We start from the raw sequence: 27,086 nt of genomic DNA, 5'->3' as shown, positions 1-27,086 counted from the left end.
GCAGCTCGTTGCACCTCAGGCTGGTCACTCCCATTGTCTCTGTTGCAGCTATTCAAGCACCATGGGGCTGTGGACCATGAATCGCATCCTTCACAGCCCAGCACCATTGCCGAGCAGGTTTGTCCCAGCCTGGCACCCTGGTACCCCTCAGGTAGTGAGATGTGGCAAGCATCTTCTGGCTTTGGAGAATGGTGGCTTTTGACTTTTCTGTGCACACTTCCCAGGCCAAAGCCTTTGCTCTCAGTGAGAAGTTATACTGCTTTCCTGTTATTCTAAAACTAAGTACTTTGCACATTTGGGAAGTATTAAGTAATAGTCTGAGTGACGGTCTGTGGTTGGAGTTAATTTCTTCCACTTCTCAAAGTGTCTAATTACATTTTCTTCAATACTAACTGTACAGATTGTTTCAAATTTGCAAAGACCTGTTGTTTAAATAAAATTAAAAAAAAAGGAAAGGAAAGGAAAGGAAAGGAGAAAAGAGAAGAGAAGAGAAGAGAAGAAAAGAGAAAAGAAAAGAAAAGAAAAGAAAAGAAAGAAAGAGAAGAAAAGAGAAAAGAAAAGAAAAAGAAAAGAAAAGAAAAGAAAAGAAAAGAAAGAAAAGAAAAGAAAAGAAAAGAAAAGAAAAGAAAAGAAAAGAAAAGAAAAGAAAAGAAAAGAAAAGAAAAGAAAACCCTTGGTTCATCCGGGACTAGAGGCATAACCCAAATGTCTTCTGACTTCAGCACTGTTCATGGTTCTGTACATCTTCCCCCAAGTACACTTGAAAGAATAAAAACCAACGGGCCAGATGCTACCTGGTGTAAATCATCCCTTTTATACAGTTCCAGCATTCCTCATCTAAAAGGTAGGTCTGTCTTTAGCTTAGACCCATGTCAACTGAAGACATGGTTAGGCAAATGTAGGTAACCTCGTTTTAAGAAGTTGTGCCCCACTTCACTTGCAGTCCCTGTGGTGGGGATGCTGTGACCGGCTGTCTGTTCCTAGTCCAAGGCAATGCAAAGTGAAATGGGCACTGGAAAGAGCTTCAGGCTGATGTGTTTCACCCCAGAGCTAGAACAGGGTACAGGATAGGAAAACATACATGGGATCTATGGCACGTCGGCTGAAAACAGCAATTTGGTAAGCCACCATAATTTGGTTGCAATTAGAGATCATTTGAGCCTTCCTTTAATGGTTGATGGGAGAGCAACACAGTTTTTACATGGAGACATCTCTCAGAAGAATAAATTCTATTTGGAGGCACCTTTCCACCTGGCCAGTTTAGAAAAACAAACCTATCCTGCAGCTGATTTTTCTGATTACAGTTTAAAATTACTAGGTGTGTGGCAGGGGAGAGACTAGAGGGGCAGAGCCGCCAGTGGGGCTGTGAGAAAAGCCAGTGGTGCACATCACCCTTCAGTGCCCAAGTAACATGCTCTGGGAAGGTACCAACAGCTTGGTTGTGCTTACAACTGCTGCTCACCATCACATCAGCCTCAATTCAGGCTGATCACAAGTTTTTTGTTGGTCCATAGCCAGAATCTACATCTACACTCAAGACTTCTGAGTTGGCTGCAAAATTTTCAAGTAGCTATTGCAAAAAATTAAAAAAAAAAAAAAAAAGATGCAGAACAATGACACCTTGTCCAAGTTTCCACTTTGGTAAGCAGGTGTTAATAGTTCCTACCTAGTACTCAGGCCAGTGGAGGAGCTGAATTACTTCATGTAGGTCAGCAGAAATGGTGAAAAATGAAAGATCTGAGGGATACAGTGTTTGTTAAAAGAACAGAATTTATTTTTCTGTGGGGAAAAAAAAGGGGGGAAAAATTATGAAACCTTCATTTCCACAGTGTTAAATTAACAACAGCAAAAAGCACTCAAAAGAATAAACTGCATGTTAAGTAAATTTAAAAGAATTACTATAAAATTAATGCCAGCTTGCTTTTCTAGTGTTTGCAAATCCTCAGTCACCAAAATCCCTTATAGCACTTCCTAAAAAGCTTAGAGGAGTGTGCTGGTTGCAGCTACCCTCCACATATCCTTGGGACCACAGTGTCCCCCATAGGAGAGCAGTGCTTTGGGCTCTCCAGGGGAGAGAGAACCCCTCCAGAAGGCAGCTCACCCCACCGCAGGTCTGACAACATTTACCAGTTACCTGTGCTGAGTGCTTTTTATCTCACTGATACCCTATCAGCCCTGTTCAGGGCAAGGCTGGTGAGATAGCAAAGTGGCACAATTAACAGTAGTTAGCCTAGGGAGAAACCCGTTCTGCAGTGGTTCCCAGGATGGAGCAGGTCCATGTCTCCTGGTGCCTCCAAAGAAGCTGGTGGAGTTGTGTGGCCAGTGGCCTGGTAGCCAGGATGGGGTTTGTGCTTCCAGTTCCCTTGTATTGCTGTGTGTGATGGGGCTGGGTTTAGGGGCAGAGCCCCCAGGCAAATTGGGGAATGGTGGGAGGGTGCGTTGGAGGCCACCCCACGGCGTTGTAGAGCCATTGGTCTTACTAAAACTAGGCAGGCTGATCTTGCACATGATGGTCCATGACCATCAAGCACCTTGCTAGGACCTGCTGCTCCTCACTGAGATGCCTGGGATGAGGAAATCTCGGTCTGGTGTAAAATTGGGAGAACTGGAAAATGCGAGTCCCTCTAGTACAGTGATACTGGGGGTTTTCTAAAGCAACAGAGCTCTTGAGATGACCCAGTCATCAGTACATCCCATAGAAGAGGGGAAAACCTCAGTAAAGATGAGGTTTGGGTTATTTTGTGCCCACACAGGCTGATTTGCATGGCAGCCTTTCTCAGTTGCCTAGGACTGGGGAGGGTTGCCCCAATTACTTGCTCCAGAAGTTGGCTTTGCCTACACTTTCTAGACACTCACCCTTGAGAGGAGGATTTTCCTGTCTCCAACCCACAGCTCAGTCCCACAGCGTGGTCAGGGATGTCCTCCCTCCTCCTGCACGCACACAGCTCATGCATGGTTAAAGCCCCTGTGCATGACATCTCTGAATTAATGGGTTGGCTGTGACAGTCATTAGTGTTGCTGGCCAGAAACCTGTAAAGCAGAAGGGAAATTATTTTGGTGGCAGAACTACAAATACTCAATAAAGCACAGCTTGGTTTGGTGCTTTTTTATGTGGTTCTGTGATGACTTTTTGTCCTCTAATTCACAGCAGAAGTGAAGCAGAGTGTAGTAGAGATTGAGCATGAATCCTTTGTGCTTGGTTAATGGGAACAATTACAGAAGTTTCTTCTTTTTCTTTTGCCAAGCTATGATATGAAATCATTTGCCAGGTTCCTGTTTCCACAGAAACAGTTAGTTTTATACCATTTTTATATTACACATCAATGAAGTGATTAACTAAATGAAGGCCAACGCTTCATAAATGTATTGTCTCATGCAGTAATCAAGTAGCTACCAAGTACCACAGCTAAATGCACTTAAAATGCAATGAAAACAGCTTTATAAAACACAACTGTGTGAATATTTATTGATCTGATACAGCACATCATTTATGAGCCAAAAATACCAAATGCGGGTGTTTAGGTGTTGCAGTGCTTACTGGCTTTCGAGTAAAGCATCATTTTCTCAAAGGATCTGGTCACCTTGAGCCATCTCCAGGAAAGGGCTTAGGGACCTATTGTGTGATGCAGATGGACTTCAGCTGCCGATGATGCCAAGAGCTGCCCATCAGATGCTGGTCCATCTTGCAAGCAAAGGCAAGCCAAAGGTGAATGACTTGCAGGACCTCCTAGCCCAGTGGTTAGTGTGCTCCCATGCTCTGCCATGGAGGAAAGCAAGGGATGAAATGGGAATTGAATTCAGGGACACTGTGGTGGGTGGCTCAGCCCCGAGGGTCTTCAGCAGGACAGGGACAGGATCACAGAGAAGTGAAGCCTGGGCTGGGTGATGGGCAGGGCTGACTTCCCGGACTTCAGGCTTAGTAATGTGGTTCTGAAAATGGGCCACTTGCTTAAAAGGCTCAGTAGGAGTTAGAGTAGCTTATTTTAATGAGTAGTTAGGGAAGAATTCACCGTGCAACCCTCTATATTGGACCCTGAATCCTTATTTCACTGGGCAACGGACTGGAGTCTTTGTCGAGACCAGCCCTTAGACAAAAGGAAATTACATTTTCCCCTTCATTCAAGAAGGATTTATACACAAGTGGTCGTGCAAAAAATAATAACCTGATTTCAGTTTAGCAACTTAAGAAAATCAGAATTTTGCTTGGAGCATTCTTTTTTCCCCCTTTCCCTCTCTTTATTAAAATACGTCCTGGGAAAGTGGTGTGATGCACATAGAAAAAGTCATTGATGGACAGTCAGTCACATTCAGTGACCCCTTCCACAGCTATTTCTTGGATGAAGCCAGTTAGTTGGCCTTTCCAGACAAATGCAGCAGAAATTTCACAGAGAAACTTGACATGAAATCATTTTTTAACCTGATCCCAAAGGGCAATGTCTCCATACAGGGGGCAGGGTGGTTCATCGATGTGTACAAAATGGATCCAGCTGTCCAGTGAAACGGTATTTTCTATAATCCTTTCTGCTGACAAGCTAGCAGGTGGTGAATCACCACCACATGATACACAAAGAAATGTTCTATGATGGACGAAACAAATACAGAGAGCTGTATCTCCATCCATTTGAGACTGACACCCATCTACTTCTGACAGAGCTGTTTCTCCCCTTCTCCTATGACTGTCATCACCCCACCCTGCCTCCATATGGCTTTTCTGCTTATTTATGCTTCCCTTTGCTTGTACCACAGCATCTCAGTTGCAGCTCATGCTGAAAGCATCCTCATCACCCTACAAAGGAACTAGGGATAAGATAATGCCTAGCAGGGCTAGCTGCCTTACCCAATCCTTCCTTGGTCCATTTGGACCAAGTTGCATGACCAAGGACCAAGGTTGCAGAGCATGCATGGGCCACCCTCATCCAGAAGACTTTAAATCTGGGACTGCATCTGTGCCTGATGCATGTTTGCATGTTATCAACACAGATGGGTGGCCAATCTGGAGAGGGAAGCAGGCTAAAGTCTGAGTGTAAATATCCCCCTGAAATCTCTTTGCAGAGCCGGCCTCAAATATCTCTCAGATATTCCCCACTCCCCTTTTACCACCCAGCCTCCTGACCTTGCAAAAATATGTCTCTGAAGAGTCAGAGATTGGTCCTGGAGCAGATGCTGATGCCTGGGATCAGGGGTGGGTGGCCCAAGGGCTGGACAGTGCAACATTCCTGTACAGGGTCTCTGGTTGAGATAAGGCAGCCCCACGCTGTGATTTACTCCAAGGAAGTGGAGTTCAAGTGAGTCCTGCATGTTCCCTGGGAGATGAGGCAGGAAAAAATCCTCTAGAATAAAAACCTTTCAATCTGTCAATAATGGTTTGCTTTAGAAAAACATCTAATTATATACAGCTAAAAGCACCATGCTGGTCTGGACCACAAGCCGTTGCTCACAGCCTCCAAGACCAAATGCACTGCGAAGTACCAGGGACTGAGCTCATTTATTTCTGCTTTGGTCAATCCTGGGCCAAATCCTACTAGTTTTGCAACCTTCTCCTGGTTGGACTTCAGCAGCAAAGGTGAGACAAAGAGCAGCAATGCTTCTAAGTAAGACCCATGTGAGATGCTTAAATTTCAGGGCTTGGGGAGGGTCAGAGCTTCAAAAACATGTTGATCTCCCCCACCAAGGTGAGCCTACACCAACCTAAAGCCAGCAACTCCAAGTGCAGCTGCTTTGGGCCAGCTGGGAAGAGAGCAGTGAATGCTAAAACAGAATTGTGGTCTCCATCCCTCAACACCTTCTCTGAGAGCGGGTGTCGGTGGCCTTTCTCTCCTAAACTTGCTCTATCACAGATTCTAGAGAATACACACACAATGGGTCAGCATCAGGTTCTCTCTTTTGCTGGAGAGGTTTGAGCCTGCAATTGCCCCCATGAAATGTGTTTGCTTCTAGGTTCAGACAACAGGCAAACTGAGGTTTTAGGATTGCGGTTCTGGGCTGGAATGCCTTATATCCAATCTTTTTGCCATTTATTTTAATCTCAAAATTACTGTATCTACAGTATTTGAAAAGTCATAACCCGTCCACAAAACAGCTGGCACACAACGAGGGTATGAGTTCCCAACCCAGAGGCCCAGCAGTATGGAAAGATAACACTGACAGTCTGAATTCTCTCTCCAGGGGTAATTTCTTCAGCCAGTTTGGTGGAGGATAGTGTGTATGTCCCCACCAGCCCAGCCTGCCATTTTCTTCACCTAATCCCTCACATTCCCACTGTGCTGCACACACTGAGCCAGCCATGGGTCTGGGGAAAGGGGGGAGCCAGCCACACTGGTATGCAGACGGGGTGGTCTCCATGGAGGGAGACCTGAAGGAAGACTTTTCCAGCCCCATAACACATCCCCACTGGAGCGAAAATATAATCCCAAGGCTCACAGCTAAGAAAAACTGAAGATATTGAGGCATAACCATAGGTGGCATGACCATCAAGAAAGCTTCAGAATGTGCACAGTATGACCACAAGATAAGTGGCACATGCATTTGCAGGAACAGTCACTCTTGAGGTAAAAGCAATGCCACAGTTAATGCTTTGCCTCTGTTCTTTCTACACCTTCAGTGCTGGTCCCTGGATCACCCAGTCCAGATGTCACCAGCCCCAGTGAGAACTTGGAGCAACCAACCAGACACTTTACCAGATACAACTGGTTCTTCCTTGCATCCTTCTGGCTTGGAGCCAGCCGATGGCTCAAGGTCCTTACCCAGGAAACACATTTCCAGCACTGGTGGGTAACTGTTGAGAAATACATTCAAGGAGAGAGAAGTCCAGATTAGAGTTATGACTCCACGTCTAAGGTCACACTGAGAATGTGACATCAAACCCAGGACTGAATTATTTTAATGTATAAAAAAACTTCATCAAGCACAACAGGTGACTTTGGAATTTGAGCACGCACTTCTTTTTTTTTCCCCATATATTTTATTACACAATTTCTTCCCCCTAGAAGAATACCAAGTTCTCTTCTTAGTTTTTTTAAACAAACTAAAAGAGGTAATACTAATAATCTGGTACACAGCCTGCAACAGTTTCTTTTGCTGCTTCAGCACAGGATGACAAATGGTCTTAACCCTATCTAAGGGAGCTCATTGAAATGAATCAGATAACAAATAGAAAACATACAGTTTATGCAACAGCATGCAACTAAGAAATCTTCCCTTGGAAAACAATAGTGCCATTGTATTCCCCATCTGAGCCATCCGTAAACTCTACTGGTCTGGGGCTGTAATGAATTAAAGGCTTTTCTGCAGCGGATACAATTGCTATTCATTACTAAAAGCACGTTGTCTGGTTGTCTGCAGCATGCTAAATGCATGTGTTCATGTTCCCAGTGTAGTCAAAACTTGCAAAATAGTGGACGAGAAGGTGATTACCAGACTTGCGTGACTCAACTCTGCTGCTTTCTCCCATTTCGTAGGATATTGTTTCTCAATAACATGGTAGCAGGAACACTTACAGCTAAAACGGCTGTTGCTTTGATAGCAGAGCTTGACAACCTGGTTGGATGGACACAAGTGCATGACAGCTCCTCTGCTACCTGGACTATCAATATTCATGGTTGTTAGACTCTGTCCTTGGAGGTTTTCAAGGCTCAGCTAAACAAAGCCATGACTGACCCAGTCTGTGGCTGGTGATGGACCTGCTTTAAGCAGAAGGTTGGGCTGGAGCCCTCTGAGGTCTCTCTGAATCATTCAGATACTTGTTAAGGCAGTGGCATCAGGACAGTAGGTTGCAGGGTGGGGTATCAAAGCACCAGAGCTGGCTTTGGGCAAGGTACTAAATCTTCCCTTGACTATATTTCCAGTTCTAGTCAGTCAGCCTGGTCTATATTGGATGTATGCTACTCTTTTGGTTGGAAGGGCAGAGGTAGAGGCTCCCTGGCAATAGATATGGAACATTGCCAATGGGGTCTGTAGTGGAAAGCTGTAGCTACCTAAACACCAGAAATGGTTAAGACTGATCTGTTAGCACTTCTGATATGCCTATAGCAGCAATTAGGGCTTAATGCGAGGCAGAAGAGATCAAATCCCAGCAGTGGAAATCAGGAAGTGAAATGCCAAGAACAATAACTAGAACAATGTCATGAATTTCCTCCACCACAGCACTGAAGGAGTGTGACAAGGAATATTTTGATGGGCCTAAATAATTCAGAACATTAGTTTCACTTAGAAAATTCTAACTATACATGCTCGATGCTTGTGTTTTGGTTTTAAATGTCAGCAATGGTTTGAATTGCTATCAGGGGCACGCATCATTGGAGTGGATCCTGGGCTCCTATCTTGCTGCTCCATGGGCTCCAAACCAGTAAGCAGCTTAACAGAGCTGGGAAAAGGCTTTCTCCTGTATCCTCTTTCCCAGAGCACACACATACCATGTGTCATGTTGAAATTGGATGCACCTGCTAGAGGAGCTGTGTGGGGGCAGACATTATACACCAGTTATAAATCCTTAGGCTATCAACAGCCTTTAATAAACATTTGGACAATCCTTCCTACCTCTTGGTCATCCAAATATTTGCATCACACGGGGCTGCTAGCCGTTTCCTGACATGCTGTGTATCTAAGAATACCCTTGGATCGTAGGTTGGTTCTAGCGCACTGGTCTTATTGGATGAAATAAATGGCTTGGGGAGAAAGGAAAAAAAGAAAATCTATCTGTCTCCTGATAATAAATCCAGGTCAGGATGGAGTGAAACAGCTTGCAGTCATGAATGGTATTTTTAGAGAGCTTTTAGGATCTGATCCAAAGCACCCAAGGGTTAATGATGAACAGCCCTGAGCTCAATTAGTGGATATACTTCCCTTGGTGACTCAGACCGCTTTGGACCAGGCACTAGGAGAAATGGTTGAAGATGCTCCTGAAAGCTCTTCCTTCCTTCTGTGCTGAGCACGGGGTTGGAAATAGCCCAAGCCAACTTTGAATGTAAAATAGGAGCCTGCTGCACCGAAGCTGGGTTTGGCAGCTCTTCCTCCAGAGCAGAGCATCTCCCAGGCAAACCGCAGGAGGAGACCACTGCAATGCACGGGGCTTGTAAACTGTGTGCATGAACCGTTTAACACAGCAGAATTGCCAAACAGAAATAAAACATTTTTCTCTTAATGCAGAGAGAGGAAAGCAGCCTGGACTCTGCTTTAGCAGTTAATAGGGTGTCCTGGGTTCAGCTATAGCAGTCATTTTTCTCCTTCTTAGTAGCTGATGCAGTCAGTGCTGTGTTTTTTAACTTTCAGCCTGGGAACAACGCTGATAACACTGATGTTTTTAGTTGTTGCTAAGTAATGTTTATTCCAACCAAGGACTTTCTCAGTCTCATGCTCTGCCAGGGAGGAGGGGAAGCCGGGAGGAAGCAGAGACAGGACACCTGACCCAAACTGGCCAAAGGGGTATTCCATACCACAGCACGTCATGCCCAGTATAGAAACCGGGGGGAGTTACCCGGAAGGCCCGGATCACTGCTCGGGTCGGGCTGGGTATTGGTCGGCGGGTGGTGAGCAATTGTATCCTCTCCCCTTGTTATTTCACTAATCATTATTATCATTGGTGGTAGCAGTAGTGGTTTTGTATTATACCTTAGTTGCGGGACTGCTCTTATCTCAACCCGTGGGAGTTACATTCTTCCAATTCTCCTCCCCATCCCTCCGGGAGCAGGGGGAGGAAGAAGGGGGAGGGTGAGCGAGCGGCTGTGTGGTTCTGAGTTACCGGCTGGGCTCAAACCACGACATAGGGTTTAGTGGTTAATTGGGTTTAGCAGTTAATAGTCTTAAACGCAAAATCTGTGTTTTGTGATTAAGACTACTGTGCTAAATAATGACATTAGGAAGAGTAAGCCTTGCAATACAATCATTTTAGTCTTCTACTCAATACAGGCTGTTGCTTTATGGCAGCACTATAACAAGACAGTGGATTTTCTGGCAACATAGTAAAGGGAATAATCAACCCTCAGTTTAACTGCAGGATAAAACTGCTTAGGGTATAACATGGCTGTTCCACTGCAGTTTCAGTTCAGACCTTTTGTTTTATTCTTCTCTTCCCTCTCAATAAACCTGCCAAACCCATGACAAATAAAAGCAACGTGGCTCACTATTACACAATAACTGAGACAGAGGGTGCCTAAACATGTTTTCTAATTGTGATGCCAGTCTAAGCCCATGCAGAGGGTTTGCTCACCCCCCAGGTAATTCCTGGGGGGGGGGGGGGGGGGGGTGCCAGGAAGCAGGGATGTAGCAAAAGCATAAAGCACCTGTTGGGAGGCTATTTAGGGATTAGTCAAGTGCTGACAGACAAATTGGAAAGATTAATGAGCAATCAAGGCTGTGTGGGCTCGAGTTGTGAGCTGACATTAATATGGCATCACTTTCATCTGCTTTTGCCTCACACCACATAGCTGGTCTGTTGCATCATTAGCGCTTCTAGCGAGCAGTGCGGTCGGATGTGGGGGTTAGAGGAGGGGGTGTCTGTGAGTGTGTGTGCACGTGTGTGTGCACGGGCAGGGAACAGCCCTTTGTGTCTGTCCTTTAGCTGGTCCCCACGAAAGGGCTGCCCACAGTGACCGGTACTAGGGCAGTCCCCACTACAGGGCAGACATCAGCAAGGGGCTGGGTCCCAGGTGTGAGGAGAGAACAAAGAAAAGCCTCTGCGGTCACACTAAGCCCCACGCTGGGACTCTCCCCTTTCCCCGGGGAGACGTTTTGACTCCCTAAAGATATTTTAAGGGAGAAAAAGCTGTTTCCAGAGCACTCTTCTGCCTCCCAATCCGGGGAGAAAATCCCTGCTGCAGCTCTAGTGCAGCACAGCCATTGCACAGGGAAAACTTTGCCTAGGGTTTTCTCAGTTTTCCCTTTTTTCTCTTGTTTTCTTGAATTCCTTCCCTGATAAAGTTGGTATCCCCTTCCAATGGCGATTTGTTTACACTCCGATTTTCTTTGTGCTTTAGTCAATGAGGAATCATAACAGTAGTAAAACATCTGAACATACAAATCTTCCAGGTCTGCCTGGCTATGCTGGAGAGGCTCCTCCGCTGAGAGCTTTTGCCCACAAAAGGAAAGCGTTGAAAGGAAGCGAGATGCCAAACGCTGCACTCACATTTGCTCACAGAGCTCCTGGCAGGGAGGAACCCGCTCATTGGGACCCAAAGTGGATCCCTCCATGCTGGGAAATTATTGAGTAAGGGGGAAAAAAGTCTGTAAAGTCTGTAAAAATATGAATTTTTAACTATCAACGGTTCAAGCATGAAAATGCAGATGGAGATAGAAACAATTGGGGGGCAGGAATAATTTTGGAAAGAGGGTTTTTTGTTAAGCAAACCAGGAGACTGACCCTAAAGTCAGACTCTGAAATCAAAGTAACAGGATGATGATTGCTGCTCCCCCCAAAAAAATCTATATTTTTATTTTTATGTAAATTAATTGATTCCTGCTCAGTTAGCATTTAAAAGAACTGGAATTATATATATGTATATATATTTACCATCCTAAATGAGTGAATTATGGGGGGTTTGGAGCAAATTTCAGGTTCTGCCGAGCTTCGGCTGCAAGGATGGATCCTAAGCACAACCCATCCCCACAGTGCCTGCGGTTCCTCCGCGCAGCCAAGATTTTGGGGGACACGGTCCCCTTTGCTACCGGGAACCCCTCTGCGGGGTCGGGAGGGACTCGAAGGGGGCGAGCAGAATCCCCTCCCCTTCCCCTGCCCTCCTCCAGGAGCCCAGGGCTCGTTTTCGTTGTTTTTTATGGCTCATTCTTGGAGATGCTTTGCACTGCAACCCTCCTCCATCCCTGCCCGCTACGCTGAAACGCAGCCCCAAACCAGAAGGCAGAGGCAGCACGGGGCTCCCCAAAGAGCCTAAATGTCTTTCTGCTAAAAATAATGATTTTTTTTCTTCTTCTTTTAAATCATATTTTCTCCCCAAAAGTGATTAGGCTTAAAGTGCACAGTTTAGACCAACCCGGCAGCAACATCCCGGGCATTCAGTGGTCTGTTTGTAATCTCAGCCTTTTTCATTAACATAAACACTACTTCAACAAAAATATATACACGGCCACCTACCAAGCCGGTTGAAGTAAAAGCGGAGCCGGTCGCGCCGCTTCGGGCGCGGGTATTAAGCCTAGTTTAACGTGCACGGAGCAGGACAGGAGTTTCGTGGGAAACCCACGAGAAAATCGGGGTTAAACCTCAGCTCTCACTGAGCTGTCCCGGGGGTGCAGAGCCGGTCACACCCCGCCGGTTCCCCTCCCCGGGAAAAGATGGGGTCAGGGAAGCCGGGAAGGCAGCGCCTGCTCCCTACTCCCCAGCCCGGGGGTCCCTCCGGTTCGGGGGTGCAGGGCCCGGCCAGAGGAGCGGGCTGGGGCTGCACATCCCCCCCGGCTCACCCCGGCCTGCCAGGGAAAATCATATCGCCTGTGTCTTAGCTCTGGTTTTGCGGGAAATTAATTTTTCCATTTTCGTATTTGCTTGTTTGCTTTTTTAATGTTTGGGGTTTGTTTTTTTGGTTTGGTTTGGTTTTTTGTTTGTTTGTTTGCTTGCTTTCGTGCTTTTTCTCTCATTCTCCCCTTTTCTGTTTTAATTTCTTTTCTTTCTTTTTTCTTTTTCTATTCTTTTGCTCTTTTATCTTTGTCTTGTTCTCTTTTTTCTTTTTCCCTTTTTCTTTCTTTCTCTCTCTTTTTCCTTTTCTTCCATTTTCTTTCTTTCTTTCTTTCTCTCTTTCTTTCTTTCTTTCTTTTCTTTTTCTGTCTCTTTCTCTCTTCCTCTTTCCCTTTCTTCTCTCTCTCTTTCTTTCTCCCTTTCTCCCTTCCTTTCTTTGTATTTTTCTGTCTCACTTTTCATTTCTTTCCATCTGTCCGCCTTTTTCTCTTCCTATTTTTCTCTTTCTACTTTTCTCTTTCTCTTTATTTCTGTTTTTTTTTTCTTTCCCTCTTTTTGCCTCTCTATTTCCCTGTTTCTCCATTTTTTTCTTTCACCCTTTCTCTCGTTCTCACTCTCTTTATTTTCTTTCTTTTTTCTTTCCCCGTCTCCTTTCTCTTTGTTTCGCTTTTCCATATTCTCTATGTCTTTCTAGTTATCGTTCTTTCTATCTTTTTTCTCTCCCTCCCTTTCTTTCTTTCTTTCTTGCTTTCTGGCTTTCTTGGCTTTCTGGGCTTTCTGGCTTTCTGTATGTAGTTCTGCATGTCGTTCTGTCTTTCTCCTTCTGCACACTCCTGTTCTATCTCCTCTCCCCTCCAGGACAGGTTCTCTCCATACACATTTATCTAATTCAGTATTTGGAGGCACTTCTGTTTTCCCCTCCTGGGGCTGTGGGGAAAACCAGACCGAGGCTCCGCTCCAGCTCTGCTCCAAACCCTCTTCCCGATGGAAGGAAAAAGCCCTTTCCTGCCCTGCCAGTACAGATTTCCCAACGCCCGATATTTGGTTCAATCGCGGCCGTTTAACCTCAGTCGGGAGGGTCGGAACCCCGCTGTGGGTCGGACTCATTCCCTCCCCGAGGCCTGTGCAGGCAGATTTCGATACGGTGTAAGGGCTCAGCACCGTGCCTCAACGGTACAGCCCGTGGCTCGCCTCATCGCAAGCGTGGGGGGGACACGGGGGACCGGGGCTGCCTCTGCCCCGGTCTCCGCAGGGGCTCCGCGGCGGCGGCTTCAGCCCCTCTTGGGTGCGGGACACCGCTACGGGGAGGAAAGCCCTCGAGCCCGCGGTGCTTTGAGCGAGTCATTCAAATTCAATCCTTTCCAACGGGGAAACGGATAATCCTGTAAGAAAAATTATGATGCTGCAACCTAAACCCCCGGGCAACATCTTTCCGCGCAGGTAGACCGCAAAATCTGCTGGAGAAAGGGATTCGCTTCCAGTGCCTTGGGGCCGGGCAGAAATTCCCTCATTCCGCGATTTTAAGGGGGTTAGATGCAAAATACTATATTTTAAGCACTAGAATTGAAGGGAGATTACGGGCGCGGAGCTGAGGGTGCTGTGCGAAACGCGCTGGGGAGTTTTGTAATTCAGTGAGCCGTTCCGAAAACGGGAAAAGCAAAACTATTTATAGGTTCGTTATTCGAATTTTTAGTGAGTTCTGCGCAGCTTTGGTGGAGGGCTTTTTAGTGGGTTTTGGATTTTTGTTTTGGTTTTTAGGGTTGGGGGTTTTTTTACCAATTTCTTCCCCTTTCCCCTCCGGCCGGTCCCGGGGCATGGGAGCCCCGCGGGCAGAGACCAGAGGGACAAATCCCCTCTGCTGCAGCGGGAACCTTCCCGCACGCCGAGGGGCTGCCCTCCCCCGGTCAGGTACCCGGGCAGATCGGTGCCTCCCGGCCGGTCGCTGTCACGGCTCTCCCGGTGGAACCTTGCCCTCAGCATCCTTCGCTGGCAGGCGCTGTTCTTGACGCATCCCTCCCTACGGGGGACCGCCGCGTCCTGCGTGGATGGCTCTACCGCCGCAGCTCCTTCTCCCCTTTCGGCAGGTGACAAGCGGTCGTGGCTGCTGGGGACCCCGATGCTGGGGACCCCGGGGACACCTGCCCTGGGGAGCGCCCGGGTGCTGGCACCCCCTCTTCCCTCATAGTGATGCTCCTGCCTCGGTGGTCCCGGGAAGGTCGTTTCTCCCTCCGCGGACCCCACCCATCCCGCAGCACCAGGGACCGACCCGGGGCTCTGCACGGTTGCGGAGACCGTGTGGGTCCCCCCCCGATCCCTCTCTTGGAGAGCCCGCTGCCCGCACCTCCAGCCCAGGGCACCGGGGCACCCCGCCGCACCGGGGCGGGCGGCCGCGTCCAGGGACCGCTGCCCCCGGGACTGGGCACCGAGGGACAGCACCGGGAGGCCAAATCCTGCCCCAAAACCGTCCGTTTGTTTTCCGCATCTCTCCACGATATTTAGGAGTAGACGAAGCCGACGGCTTGGTTATTATTTAGCCCGACAATATACCGTCCCCGTGGCTTTTAGTATCCGTGGAATAAATTAACCCGTTAATCCTTGGTGTGGGCTATTCCGTTTTGTCTTCTCTCACCTCTCCGTGCAGACGGATTTTATGCGATTCCCCGAAAAGGGGGGCCGGCGGCCCTCGCCTGCCCGACGCTAAAAATCCCCCCCTGCGCTAGCACCTGCGCATCGGTGCGATTTCGACGGGGTTTTGGTTTAGATTTGGGAAGAAAACAACGAAAAAAGCTAAATAAGGCTGAGCCCCGGGAAAGCCCCTCACCCTCCTCGGCCCGGCCAGTGGATAGAAATGTTTCTCTGGCACCGCTGTCCCCATTTTACTGCTAACCCGCCGGAGTTTGGGGCTAGAAAAGCTGGAAATGGCTACTTATTCTGTTTGCATGCCACAGTGCTCTGCCAAGGCGCTGGGAGAGGGGGGCAGCCCCTCTCGAGGGTCCTGATTAGAATTTGGGGGTATTCCCAGCCCATCACTAGATGGAAGAAAACTTGTCCGAGAAAGCATGGATGGCTCAGCAATGCCAACCTGGATTTACATCTGGATTTACACCTGAATTAACAATTCGGGCTGCCTTTAAGGGCGAACTCCTTCGCTGAGGGGTGGCCGGGAGCATCACTCTGCCCCGGCTCAGCCCCCCTGTTTCTCTCGGTACCCAAGTCCTCGGCTCATAATCCCAGCAAGTCAAAAAGCATCCCCCCCGGGAAAGTATTCTAGCTATCCGTCCCTGAGCAGGGATATAAATACCCGGAGATCTTTTGAAGATCTCTGTGGGAAGCGATTGTGTCTAAGTGGTAGAGCTCGGGGCTTATTATCGCTGGAACCGATTTGTATCACAGGGACCGGGTCCTGCCAGAAAATTCCTAAAAAATCCTGCTCTGAAGAAGGCTGTGAATTCCTGTGCTGCAATGTTTCATCGAAGGACGTAATGGAAAATGTGGGATGGGGGGGAAAGGGGGACAAAGGGGGGGAGGCTGAACTTCTGCCTGAGGCACGGCGGCTGACAGCCAGCCCGCACCTCCCCGCAGCCGCCCCAGGCGCTTCGGCAGCTTCGCTTCGCACACGCTCCCGCTTTCGGCTTCTTCTTCCCCAAAACCTCCGCCAGGTCCCGCGCAGTCCCGGAGCCCCGGGTGCCACGGGGAAAGGGCCCGTCTGCCACCGGGCACACGCACACGCGTGGGGCAAGGCGTTGCCGTGGGTGGACCCCCAAAAAAATGGTTGAGGGGGGAGGGCGTGTGTGCCCCCCAAATACCACCTCTCCCTCCGTCCGTTCACATCTCTCCGGCCTTGAGCCCCTCGCTTGAACGCACCCCCTCGGCCTTAAATAAACATTTAGAGATCGATTTGCCGCGGATTTGGGCCAGAGGCCACGGGGATGGCCACGACTGAAGGGGGAAAAAAAATACAAAAAAACCCCCCAAAAACCCGAAACGCAAAATCCAGCCGAGGGAAAAGAGACGGTGCTGGGGAAGAAGAGGAGGGGGGGTCCTGTGGGTGGTGTAAATGCAAAGCAGGGGCAGTGGAGAGGGGGACATGAGGCGGTCACTCCCCTCGCCCTGGGTGGTCCGGGCTCGCAGGAACACTCCGGCCCCTCTCGGAGCAGCACCCAGCCCGCCTATAACAATACCACCTATATACATTTCCATACTCGGGTTACACCCGGTCTGCTTTGCAAAGTTGACTTTATTTAAGCAATTAGGTAGTAAAAATACCTTCGGAGCAGGAAAAGGAAGAAAGCTCGGATTTGTCTATTTTTACACAAAACACTGCCGAGTTTCGGGGAGGGGGAGGGAAGGGGAGCTGGTTTGGGAAGGAGACGGTTGGGAAGCGCAGCGGAGCCGGAGGTGGGCGCGGGGAATACGCGGGGTCGGGCCGGCAAAACTGGCTCCAAACCGTGCGGGGATTAGCAAGTCTAATTGCTCTAGATGATCTTTTAGTTTTCTTCTCTCTCTTCCTTCTCCGCATCTCCCCATCGGCGGAGCTGGTTCAAGCACCAGCAAACAGGCGGGTCCCGCTCACCGTCACCATCACCCCCTCGTACATCGGACATCGCCCGGCCCGGCTTTTCCTCTGCAAAACTCTCTCCAATTCACGGGCTCAGTTTAAAACCCTCCAAGGTTTCTGCTATTCCCACGGCGAGGCCTATCAAACCCGGAGCGGTATATTTGCGTTTTTCACGTTCGCTGGCTATAAAAAATACATCGGAAACCAAATCTTCGCACTCAGAAAAGATAGTGCGAGGGAGGGAGAGGATACTCCTGCAGGGACTGATTTGCTTTGAAGGGGAACCGTTTGATTTCCTCGGAGAGGGTGTTTTGTTGGTTTGGTTTGGGTTTTTTGGTTTTGGGGTTTTTTTTTTTGGAGTTTTTTTGGGGTTTTGGGGGTGGGGTTTTTTTGTTGTTTTGTTTTGGTTTTTTTCCTCGGAGATATTTTATTTCCTAGTGGAAACGCTGCTGGTGGGACGGTTTTCAACGTGGATTTTACACGAACTCTGTGTTGTGTTTCGAGCTCCATCTCCGGGTGTTTTGGAGGCAGGTTGGGGAGATTCAGTCGCAGAGATGTAAGGAAAAGAAAAACACCCTTTTGGAGGCCCGGGGAGGGGCATTCGATGCAGACCAAAGCTCAGGGTCAGCGATGCGCTCCCCCCGCTAAAATAAAAAGAAATACAGCGAGAAGCGGAGGGTTTATTCTGGACCAGCCACCCCGGGGCTGTAACACCCAGGGAAAGTGATCGGAAAGTGCCGGAGCCGCCCGTCCTCTTCTTCCTCCTTAAGGGAGAAGCTCCAGAAATAACTGCCCGTATCCCCTCCCCGGGTACCTGGCCACGGCCTGGGGGTTGCCCGGGGCTGTCCCCTGCTTGTCCCCGTCCCCAAAGCCCTCCCCCCCCCCCATTGCTCCGGGAATGGGAGGGCCGGTGCTTTCTTCAGGAGGATTTATTTATTTTGCGGGGAGGGGGCAGACGATGGGGGAAGGGAGGGAAAGTCCCTGATGTGAAATCCCTCTCTGTGGTATCACAAATGTGACAGGCACCCCGGAGGCTGCTCACAACTGCCCGCGAATAACGTGGAGGGAGTTTGTCAACCCGATCGGTATCTATCTTTCTTTTAAAAGGTATTAAATGATCATTAAAAACTTTGAAAGCTAATCTGGAAGACGGGGGCCTTGGGGAGGGTTCCTCCTCCTCTCTCTGCAGGGGATGCAGCGGGACGGATCCGCAGCGCTGCAGCCTGCAATGGGCAAGGGGGGGATGTATGTGTGTAAGTTTTTTCTTCTTTTTTTTTACCCCACTTCCCTTCTCTCTTCTTTTCCCCAATCCTGAAAGGGAGCACGCTGCAGCAGCCAGCACATCTGCTTCGCTCCCAGCCAGCAGCCCAGGCTCCTGCCATCCCCCCTCCCCCGGAGTGCAGATTTCCACGCGCGATCCGCAAGAAGGTGACAAAGGTTTTAAGCAACTTACCTTAAGTGACAGCTCTTCTGATGGGACGATGCTCAAAAGGGTGTGTTGGGGTTTTTTGGGGGGGTTGGGGGAGGAAAAGGGGGTCTCTGCCCCCCTGCCTTCCTGTTCTCCTTCCCCCCACCCCGCATGCATGCCCGTGGCATACGCCGGAGCTGAGCATCAGGCTCCTGGCGTCCAACTGCGACACTTCAGCACAGATTTGTATAACTCCCCCCCCCCAAAAAGCCCACCCCAGCCTCATCCTAAGGCAGCCTCGGAGCAGGCGAGGGGTCCGAAGCCCATTCCCATCCCCGGCCCGGCGGCGGAGGCAGAAAAGGGCATTTCGAGAGGCAGCAGGAGTTTTCGCTGATTTCTTTTTATTAAAGCACCCCCGAGCCCGTGTTTACATTGCGCAGTATAAACATCCTGCCCGAGCCCGCCGATCTTAAAAGCGCACGAAGAGCGGGTTTCAAGTACGTGAAGCTCCGCTCTGCGCGGAGTCCGCGGCCGGGCAGCGCCTCCACCGCCCTGCGCCGCCCGCGGAAGTTCCGCGCTGCTCCCCGCTCTTACGTCTATCAAGGAGCGGTAGACGCCGCTGCAAGAGATAAAGTAAAAGGCAAGCGGCGGGGCCGGCGGCAGACTCGACAGCCACCGCGATGGGAAGCAGCTCCCCGCAGCGCCAGCCCAGCTAGAGCTGGGGGACGGCGGCCCCAGGAGCCCGGCCCGTCGAGGGGCAGGCGGAGGCCGCCGGCTTCTCGCAGCAGCCGAGCTCAGCTCGCTTCCACCCGCCCCCCCATCCCGCCTCCCTGCGGCCCCCCCGCCCCGCCCCCTCTCGCTCGCCTTCTGCAGCCGGGCTCGGATTTAGGGATAAAGTGGGAGGAGGAGGGAAAAGGGGGTGGGGGAGATAGTTGTTTTCATTTGTTTATCCACGGAGGAGTGAAGTCTCCCGGTGGAAAGCCGGGAGGAGGCCGGGGGGGGGTGAGTGGCGGTGAGCCCCCAGCAGCGTGGCCTTTTCAGGGGGCGCGGGGGGGGGGGTGTTGGCGGAGGAGGGACGGGGCTGGCCGCCGCGGACCCGGCCGTAGATGACTGCAGAAGCGCAGCAGTCTCTGTCCTCTCAGCCCCCTCCTCCTCCGGTGCAGAGCAGCTACGGCCCCATGTCCTCCGTGGCCGAGAAGCAGCCGCAGAGCTCGGCCATGGACACCGCTTCCGCGGCGCCCGGCAGCGCCGGTCCCAAAGGGAAGAAGACCAACGCGGGGATCCGGCGGCCGGAGAAACCGCCTTACTCCTACATCGCCCTCATCGTCATGGCCATCCAGAGCTCACCCTCGAAACGTCTGACCCTCAGCGAGATCTACCAGTTCTTGCAGAGCCGCTTCCCTTTCTTCCGCGGCTCCTACCAGGGCTGGAAAAACTCGGTGCGCCACAACCTCTCGCTCAACGAGTGCTTCATCAAGCTGCCCAAGGGGCTGGGACGCCCGGGCAAGGGCCACTACTGGACCATCGACCCGGCCAGCGAGTTCATGTTCGAGGAGGGCTCGTTTCGCCGCCGACCCCGCGGGTTCAGGAGGAAATGCCAAGCGCTGAAGCCCATGTACAGCATGATGAACGGGCTCAGCTTCAACCACCTCCCCGAGAGCTACAGCTTCCAGGGCTCGGCCGGCGGGCTCTCCTGCCCCCCCAACAGCCTCTCCCTCGAAGGGGGTTTGGGGATGATGAACGGGCATTTGTCCAGCAACGTGGAGGGGATGGGCTTCGCGGGACACTCCGTGCCCCATCTGCCCGCCAATGGTGGGCACTCCTACATGGGCGGCTGCACCGGCTCCTCGGCGGGGGACTACCCGCACCACGAGAGCTCCGTGCCCGCCTCCCCGCTGCTCGCCGGCGGCGGCGTGATGGAGCCTCACTCGGTTTACTCCAGCTCGGCCTCGGCGTGGGCACCCTCCGCCTCGGCGGCCTTGAACACCGGCGCGTCCTACATCAAGCAGCAGCCCCTCTCGCCCTGCAACCCCACGGCCAACCCGCTCTCCTCCAGCCTTTCCACGCACTCCCTCGACCAGTCCTACCTGCACCAGAATAGCCACAACACCCCCGAGCTCCAAGGTAAGGCGTGGACACGCGTGGGACACGCCCGACACCGCCGCCGCGGGGGTCAGCTGGGGGCTGCTGGCCACGCGTGGATCCACTTCTCGCCTCCCTTCCGACCGGCACCCGGGTAGCCGTCTGGGCTCCCCGCCACTGCAGGGCTGGGAGCGGCCGGGCCGGGGCTCTGCTGCCCCGGGCTGCCGCTCTGCTGCCAGGGCCGCCGGGATCAAGCAGGCGGGAGGCTGCGGGGATGGGCCCGATGGGTTTTCCCCTTCCATCGGGACCTAGGGAGCTCCGGAGGGAGAAAAAGGGGGGCATTTCCCCATAAGGGTGCCTGCCAACCGCATAGTCCTGGCCCCGCCATCCACTCCTCTCGGGGCTGTTTCCCAGGCCTATCGCCTCTGTCCACCCTCCGCCCATGCAGAAATCGGGGGGCCCCCGTGCCCCGCAGCCCCGGCCTGGCATCACCCCCGGCCCCGGGATGCTGGGGGGGATTTGCCCTGGCTCTTGGAAGGGGGAAGATGGTGATTCGGCCGGGAGGAGGCCTCGGGAGGGACGAGACGCTTCGTTCTGCGGCCCAAATTCATCTCGGGGGGTGGAATCTCGGAGTACGGGGGAGCCCTGGGAGCCGTGGCCGGATGAAGGGGCAGGGTTGGGGATCTCTGCACATCACCCCGGGCCTTTGGGGGAGCGGAAAGTGCCCGGCAGAAACGGGTGTGAAACGGAGCATTAGCGGGGCGAAAACACAAAGTGGGGAAAAATATGCATCAGCCGGGCCGGACGGAGCGGCCAGGCCCGGATACAGCCCTGGGCAGCTCGTCGGCGGTGAGCGCACCCGGATCTGCTGGAAAGCAGAGCAAAAATCAAGCCAGAGGAGCCACCGGGCCCGCCCGCGGCCTTAACCGAAACGCTCCGGTTTAACGCCCGGACGACGGGCGCCGGCGTGGCGGGGAGCGCGGCCCCGGGCAGACGCTCCTCCCCGGAGCACCCCGAGTTCACGGGGCGTTTTTCTGTCCCGAAGTGGCAGCAGAAAGGGCAGGAACAGCTCCGGTCCACCCGGCTTTTCACCCTCGGCCTCTCCGCCCGCTCCCTGCCGTCGGCCCCGGTGGATGGACGTGCACCTGGATCTACAGGTGCATTCCCGGCATCCGGCCTACGATAGATCCGCGGCATTCCGCGGAGGCAATGGGAAAAGCAGCCGGTACCTTCAAGGACGTAAAATGGGGGGAAAATTAAACCCAACCCGACCCAGACCCCGTCTCCTCGAAGCGTCCTTGGGCCGGGCAGGAGGTTTTCCCCACCGCACCTGTCTGCGCCCGCAGAGTCCCAGGAGCGCCCGTGTATTTGTGTGAAAACGCAGAAATACAGCCAATTCCGCTCTGGGACACGGGGGCTGCGGAGGGCTTGGGGTGGGTTTTGGGGTTGTTTTGGGGTTTTGTTTTTTTGTTGGGTTTTTTTAACTTGGACGGCGGCTTTCTCCCCCTCCCCCCGTCCCCGCCTTCAACCTCCCCAGCAAATATAATTTTGATGGCTGACGATCTTTTCTCTCCGTCTCGCAGGCATCCCGCGGTATCACTCCCAGTCTCCGAGCATGTGCGACAGAAAGGAATTCGTTTTCTCTTTCAACGCCATGGCCTCCTCCTCCATGCATTCAGCGGGCAGCGGCTCCTATTACCACCACCAAGTGACATACCAGGACATCAAGCCGTGCGTTATGTGATACAGGGCGGAAAAAAACACCTCCCGGGAGCGGCGAGGCCTGACCCGGGCCCCGACCCCCCCCTCCCGGACCCTCTCGGTGGAAGTGCGGGGGTCTCTGCGGACCGTCTGTGCCCGGGAGGGAGAGTCCGGCGCCCCGGGAGTGGGCGGGGAACCGGGGCTGAGCCTGCCCCGCAGCTGAGCATCGGCTGGACCCTCCAACGCGGCTCCTCAGTCATGGATGGTCTCTGCCTTCTGCTTCTTCGTTTGGGGCTGGGTTGAGAAGAAAGCAAAGAACCCTCCCCCCGAAAACCCCCGACTGCGAGTTTGCGTTAAGGATTCGATAAATGAGGGTTTGATGGTTCTTTTTAAAAGAAAAAGAAAAAAAAAATTACTAATTCAGTTTTGTCCTTGGCATTGAGCGGTGCCACCAGCGCGGCTGGCGGGCGCAGAGCCGGCTCGGCCTTGGAGGGCTGGAGACGGCCCCGACCCCAAAACCGGCGCATCCCGCGGCCCCTCCGCGCTGCACCGCGGGAGGAGCGGCCGGGGTCCCCCTGCCCGACCCCTTCGATCCCACTTCACTTCGAGCCCCTTCTTCGGAGAAACACACACACCCCTTTTCTTTTTTTCTTTTTTCCTTTTTTTTTTTTTTCTACCCAGCAAACACGCAGCAAAAATCAGAATGATTTTTTTTTTAGCTATTTTTTTTTTTTGCCTGCATAAAGACTGCAAGATCAGACCCTATGCAGAGAGAATAAGGCACTTTGAAAAGAGACAGCCATGCTCATTCTGTTATTTATTCTACATTTTTTGTTGTTGTTGCTAATAATCGAGACACGAGTAGTCTCAGTTGATCAGTATTAAATCGGTGAATCTCTGTCGGCAATATTTGCCATATAGATTTTTATATATTTTTTTTTTAGTTAACCTTTTTAAATTTTAAGCCGATCGTGGTCTCTGTGTGAAGACAATTCTCCATATGTTTTTATAGAAATATATATAAAATGAAGGATTATTCCCTTCCCTCTCTTCTCTATATTTTGGGTTTTTTCGCCCCCACTTTGTACAGTTCGGTGACACCTATTTTAATTCTTTCTGCACTGTATACATCTGTATATGGGTTTTGTTGGTTTTTTTTTTTTCGCCCTGCCCTTTTGTGTACGTTTTGTCCCTAAAGGGGAAAAAAAAAAAATCGAACCGAAATAAAACATGTATGTTATTTGTACATGGGCTTCATGATTGTATGAGCAGCAAATAAACGAGCATGCGGTGTAACACACGTAATTATATTTGAGGACTCTGTGGGCTCCGCGGAGCGCTCTGCAGGGCGTGGAGGGGCCGCCGCAAACCTTCCTGCGATAATTCCCATCTCGGTGCAGACTCGAAAGAGATTTTTTGGGGTTTGGCGGCGGCTTACAAGGGGGCCAGTGCCCTGGGCAGGCTGTGCGGAGATATTTAAAATTATGATAGTGAAAGGAGGAGGGAGGAAAACCGGAGGCGATTTAAATTTTTCTCTTTTTGTTATTATTTATTTAATATTGTTTAATCCCCCCCGCGAGGAGAAAGCGAAAGGCGGGGTGTGACTCTTATTCTTTGCTTCTTACTCGGGGACGAGGCGCGGCGCGGCGCTGCGGGTATGGAGCCTGCGGCTCCTTCTCTCTCCTCCTCCACCCCGGGAGGGACACGGTCATTTTTCGGGCAGCCCGAGCCGCGCATCCCCTCGGAACCTCTGCTCGTAGCGGCCGCAGGAGAGCGATAATATCAAGGTCCTGCGTTGGGCAGAGATAAATGCGCAGCGAGAGGAGAGCAGGCAGTGGGAACACAAGCCTGATTCATCAGAAAAATAAGTCTTTTTCTGCAAAGCTTGCGTTTATTTGGTCTAATTAAGGAGTCTCCATACCTAGGAAATTTTGCTTTAATCCCTGGGCTGATATGTCTATCTCAGCACTCACACCATGAACATTATACACGCATATTGAAAAGGGAAAGATGCACGCAAATTAATCTGATTAATTGCCTGTGTATTTCTGCCTTCATATAGGGAAACAAGGTTAGTGCACAGTAATTAGTCCAGCTGTGTGTAATCAGCTTAATTAAAAGCAAAGTTAGCTGGTAACAACAACAAATCTAACCATTCTTTTAATTAAGGCAGGTGGGAAAGGTTTTATCAGAGCTGGTGGAGGCCTTTCCTCCCTCCCTCCAACTCTCTTCTCCTCTTCCTCCCTTCCTTGCTCTCTTCCTCCCTCCCTCCCTCCCTCTCTTCCTCTTTTCCTTCCTCCCTTCCTCCCTTCCTCTTTTCCTTCCTTCCTCCCTTCCTTCATTCATCTCTTTTTCTTCTTTCCTTCCTCTCTTTCATCCTCCCTTCCTCCCTTGCACCCTCCCTCCCTTCCTTCCTTCCTTCCTCTTCCTTCCTTCCTCCTTTCCCCCTTCTTCCTCCCTTCCTCTCTTCCTTCCTTACTCCCTTCCTTCCTCCCTTCCTTCCTTCCTAACTCCCTCCCTTCCTTCCTAACTCCCTCCCTCCCTCTCTTCTTTCCTCCCTCTCTTCCTCCCTTCCACCCTCTCTTCCTTCCTAACTCCCTCCCTCCCTCTCTTCTTTCCTCCCTCTCTTCCTCCCTTCCACCCTCTCTTCCTTCCTAACTCCCTCCCTCCCTCTCTTCTTTCCTCCCTCTCTTCCTCCCTTCCACCCTCTCTTCCTTCCTCCTTCCCTCCTCCCTCCCTTCCTTGCTCCCTTCCTTCCTTCCTCTCTTTCTCCATTTCCCTCTTCCTTCTTCTCTTACTTCCTCTCCTTCCTCATCCCTTCCTTTCTTCCTGCTTGCCTCCCTGCCTTCCTGTTTGCCTTCCTCTCTGCCTTCATCTCTTCCTCTCTTCATTCCTTTCTCCCTTCCTTTCTCCCTTCCTTCTTCTCTTCCTTCCTTTGTTCCTTCCTTCCTTCCTCCCTTCCTTGCTCCCATTCTTCCTCTCTCCCCTCCTCCCTCCCTCCTTTCCTTCTTCTCTTCCTTCCTTCCTCTCTTCCTTTCTCCCTTCCTTGCTCCCATCCTTCTGCCCTTCATTCTTCTCTTCCTTACTTCCTCTCTGCCTTCCTCTCTGCCTTCCTCTCTGCCTTCCTCTCTGCCTTCCTCTCTGCCTTCCTCTCTGCCTTCCTCTCTGCCTTCCTCTCTGCCTTCCTCTCTGCCTTCCTCTCTGCCTCTTTTCCTCCCTTCCTTCCTCCATCTCTTTCTCCCTTCCTCTCCCTTCCTCTATTCCTCTCTTCCTTTCTCCCTTCCACTTTTCCTTCCTTTCTCTCTTCCTTCTTCTCTTCCTTTCTCCCTCCCCTTTCTCCCTCCCGCTATTCTGCTATTCCTCTCTCCCCCTCTCCCTCCCCTTTCTCCCTTCTGCTATTCCTCTCTCCCTCTCTCCCTCCCCTTTCTCCCTTCTGCTATTCCTCCCTCCCTCTCTCCCTCCCTCTCTCCCTCCCTCTCTCCCTCCCTCTCTCCCTCCCTCTCTCCCTCCCTCTCTCCCTCCTTCTCTTCCTTCTTCTCTTCCTCTCTTCCTTCTCTACCTCTCCTCCTTTATTCCTCCCTCCCTCCCTCCCTTCCTTCCTTCCTCACTCAGGCAAATGCTCTGACCTCACCACCCAAGTCTTGGAAGGCAGATGCAGGGACTGTGAGAATGAAGACCTTAGGCCCACTGTAGGAGAGGATCAGGTTCGAGACCATCTTAAGAACCTGAATGTGCACAAGTGGATGGGACCTGATGAAATCCATCCGCGGGTCCTGAAGGAGCTGGCAAATGAAGTTGCTAAGCCACTGTCCATCATATTTGAAAAATCATGGCAGTCAGGTGAAGTTCCCGATGACTGGAAAAAGGGAAATATAACCCCCATTTTCAAGAAGAGGAAAGTGGAAGACCCGTGGAACTACAGACCAGTCAGTCTTACCTCTGTGCCTGGCAAAATCTTGGAGCAGATTCTCCTGGAAAGCATGCTAAGGCACATGAAAAACAATGAGGTGGTTGGTGACAGTCAACATGGTTTTACTAAGGGGAAATCCTGCCTGACCAATTTGGTGGCCTTCTATGACAGGGCTACAGAACAGTAGGCAGAGCAGTTGACGTCATCTACCTGGACTTGTGCAAAGTGTTTGACGGTGTCCCACACGACATCCTTGTCTCTAAACTGGAGAGACATCAATTTAATGGATGGACCACTCAGTGGATAAAGAACTGGCTGGATGGCCACATGCAGAGAGTTGTGGTAAACGGCTCAATGTCCAGTTGGAAAACAGTAACGAGTGGTGTCCCTCAGGGGTCGGTGTTGGACCTGTCTTGTTCAACATTTTTGTTGGTGACATGGACAGTGGGATTGAGTGCGCCCTCAGCAAGTTTGCCGACGACACCAAGCTATGTGGTTCGGTTGATACGCTGGAGGGAAGGGATGCCATCCAGAGGGACCTTGACATGCTTGTGAGGTGGGCCGATGCCAACCTCATGAAGTTTAACCAAGCCAAAGTGCAAGGTCCTACACCTGGGTCAGGGCAATCTCAGGCACTGCTACAGGTTGGGCAGAGAAGAGATTCAGAGCAGCCCTGAGGAGAAGGACTTGGGGGTGTTGGTTGATGAGAAGCTTAACACAAGCCGGCAGTGTGCGCTTGCAGCTCAGAAAGCCAACTGTATCCTGGGCTGCATCAAAAGAAGCGTGACCAGCAGGTCAAAGGAGGTGATCCTGTCCCTCTACTCTGCTCTTGTGAGACCTCACTTGGAGTATTGTGTACAGTTCTGGTGTCCTCAACATAAAAAGGACATGGAGCTGTTGGAGCGAGTCCAGAGGAGGGCCACGAGGACGATAAGGGGGCTGGAGCACCTCCTGTATGAAGACAGGCTGAGAGAGTTGGGGCTGTTCAGCCTGGAGAAGAGAAGGCTGCATGGAGACCTCATAGCAGCCT

At 51.3% G+C, this 27,086-nt stretch overlaps 1 protein-coding gene across 1 annotated transcript; it reads left to right on the top strand.

The window, feature by feature from the left end:
• The first annotated feature begins 19,469 nt into the window (after nt 1–19,469).
• LOC115619109 (forkhead box protein F1-like) lies at nt 19,470–22,189 on the top strand. The gene is made up of 2 exons (XM_030511154.1): nt 19,470–20,487; nt 22,029–22,189. Exons 1-2 carry the CDS (start codon nt 19,470–19,472, stop codon nt 22,187–22,189), a joined length of 1,179 nt encoding a protein of 392 aa, XP_030367014.1.
• Nucleotides 22,190–27,086: the final 4,897 nt, after the last annotated feature.

This window comes from Strigops habroptila, chromosome W, assembly GCF_004027225.2.
Source record: "Strigops habroptila isolate Jane chromosome W, bStrHab1.2.pri, whole genome shotgun sequence".
NCBI classification, from domain to species: Eukaryota; Metazoa; Chordata; class Aves; order Psittaciformes; family Psittacidae; genus Strigops; species Strigops habroptila.
Note: the sequence above shows the minus strand (reverse complement) of the source record. Positions and strands in the feature narration are given on the sequence as shown.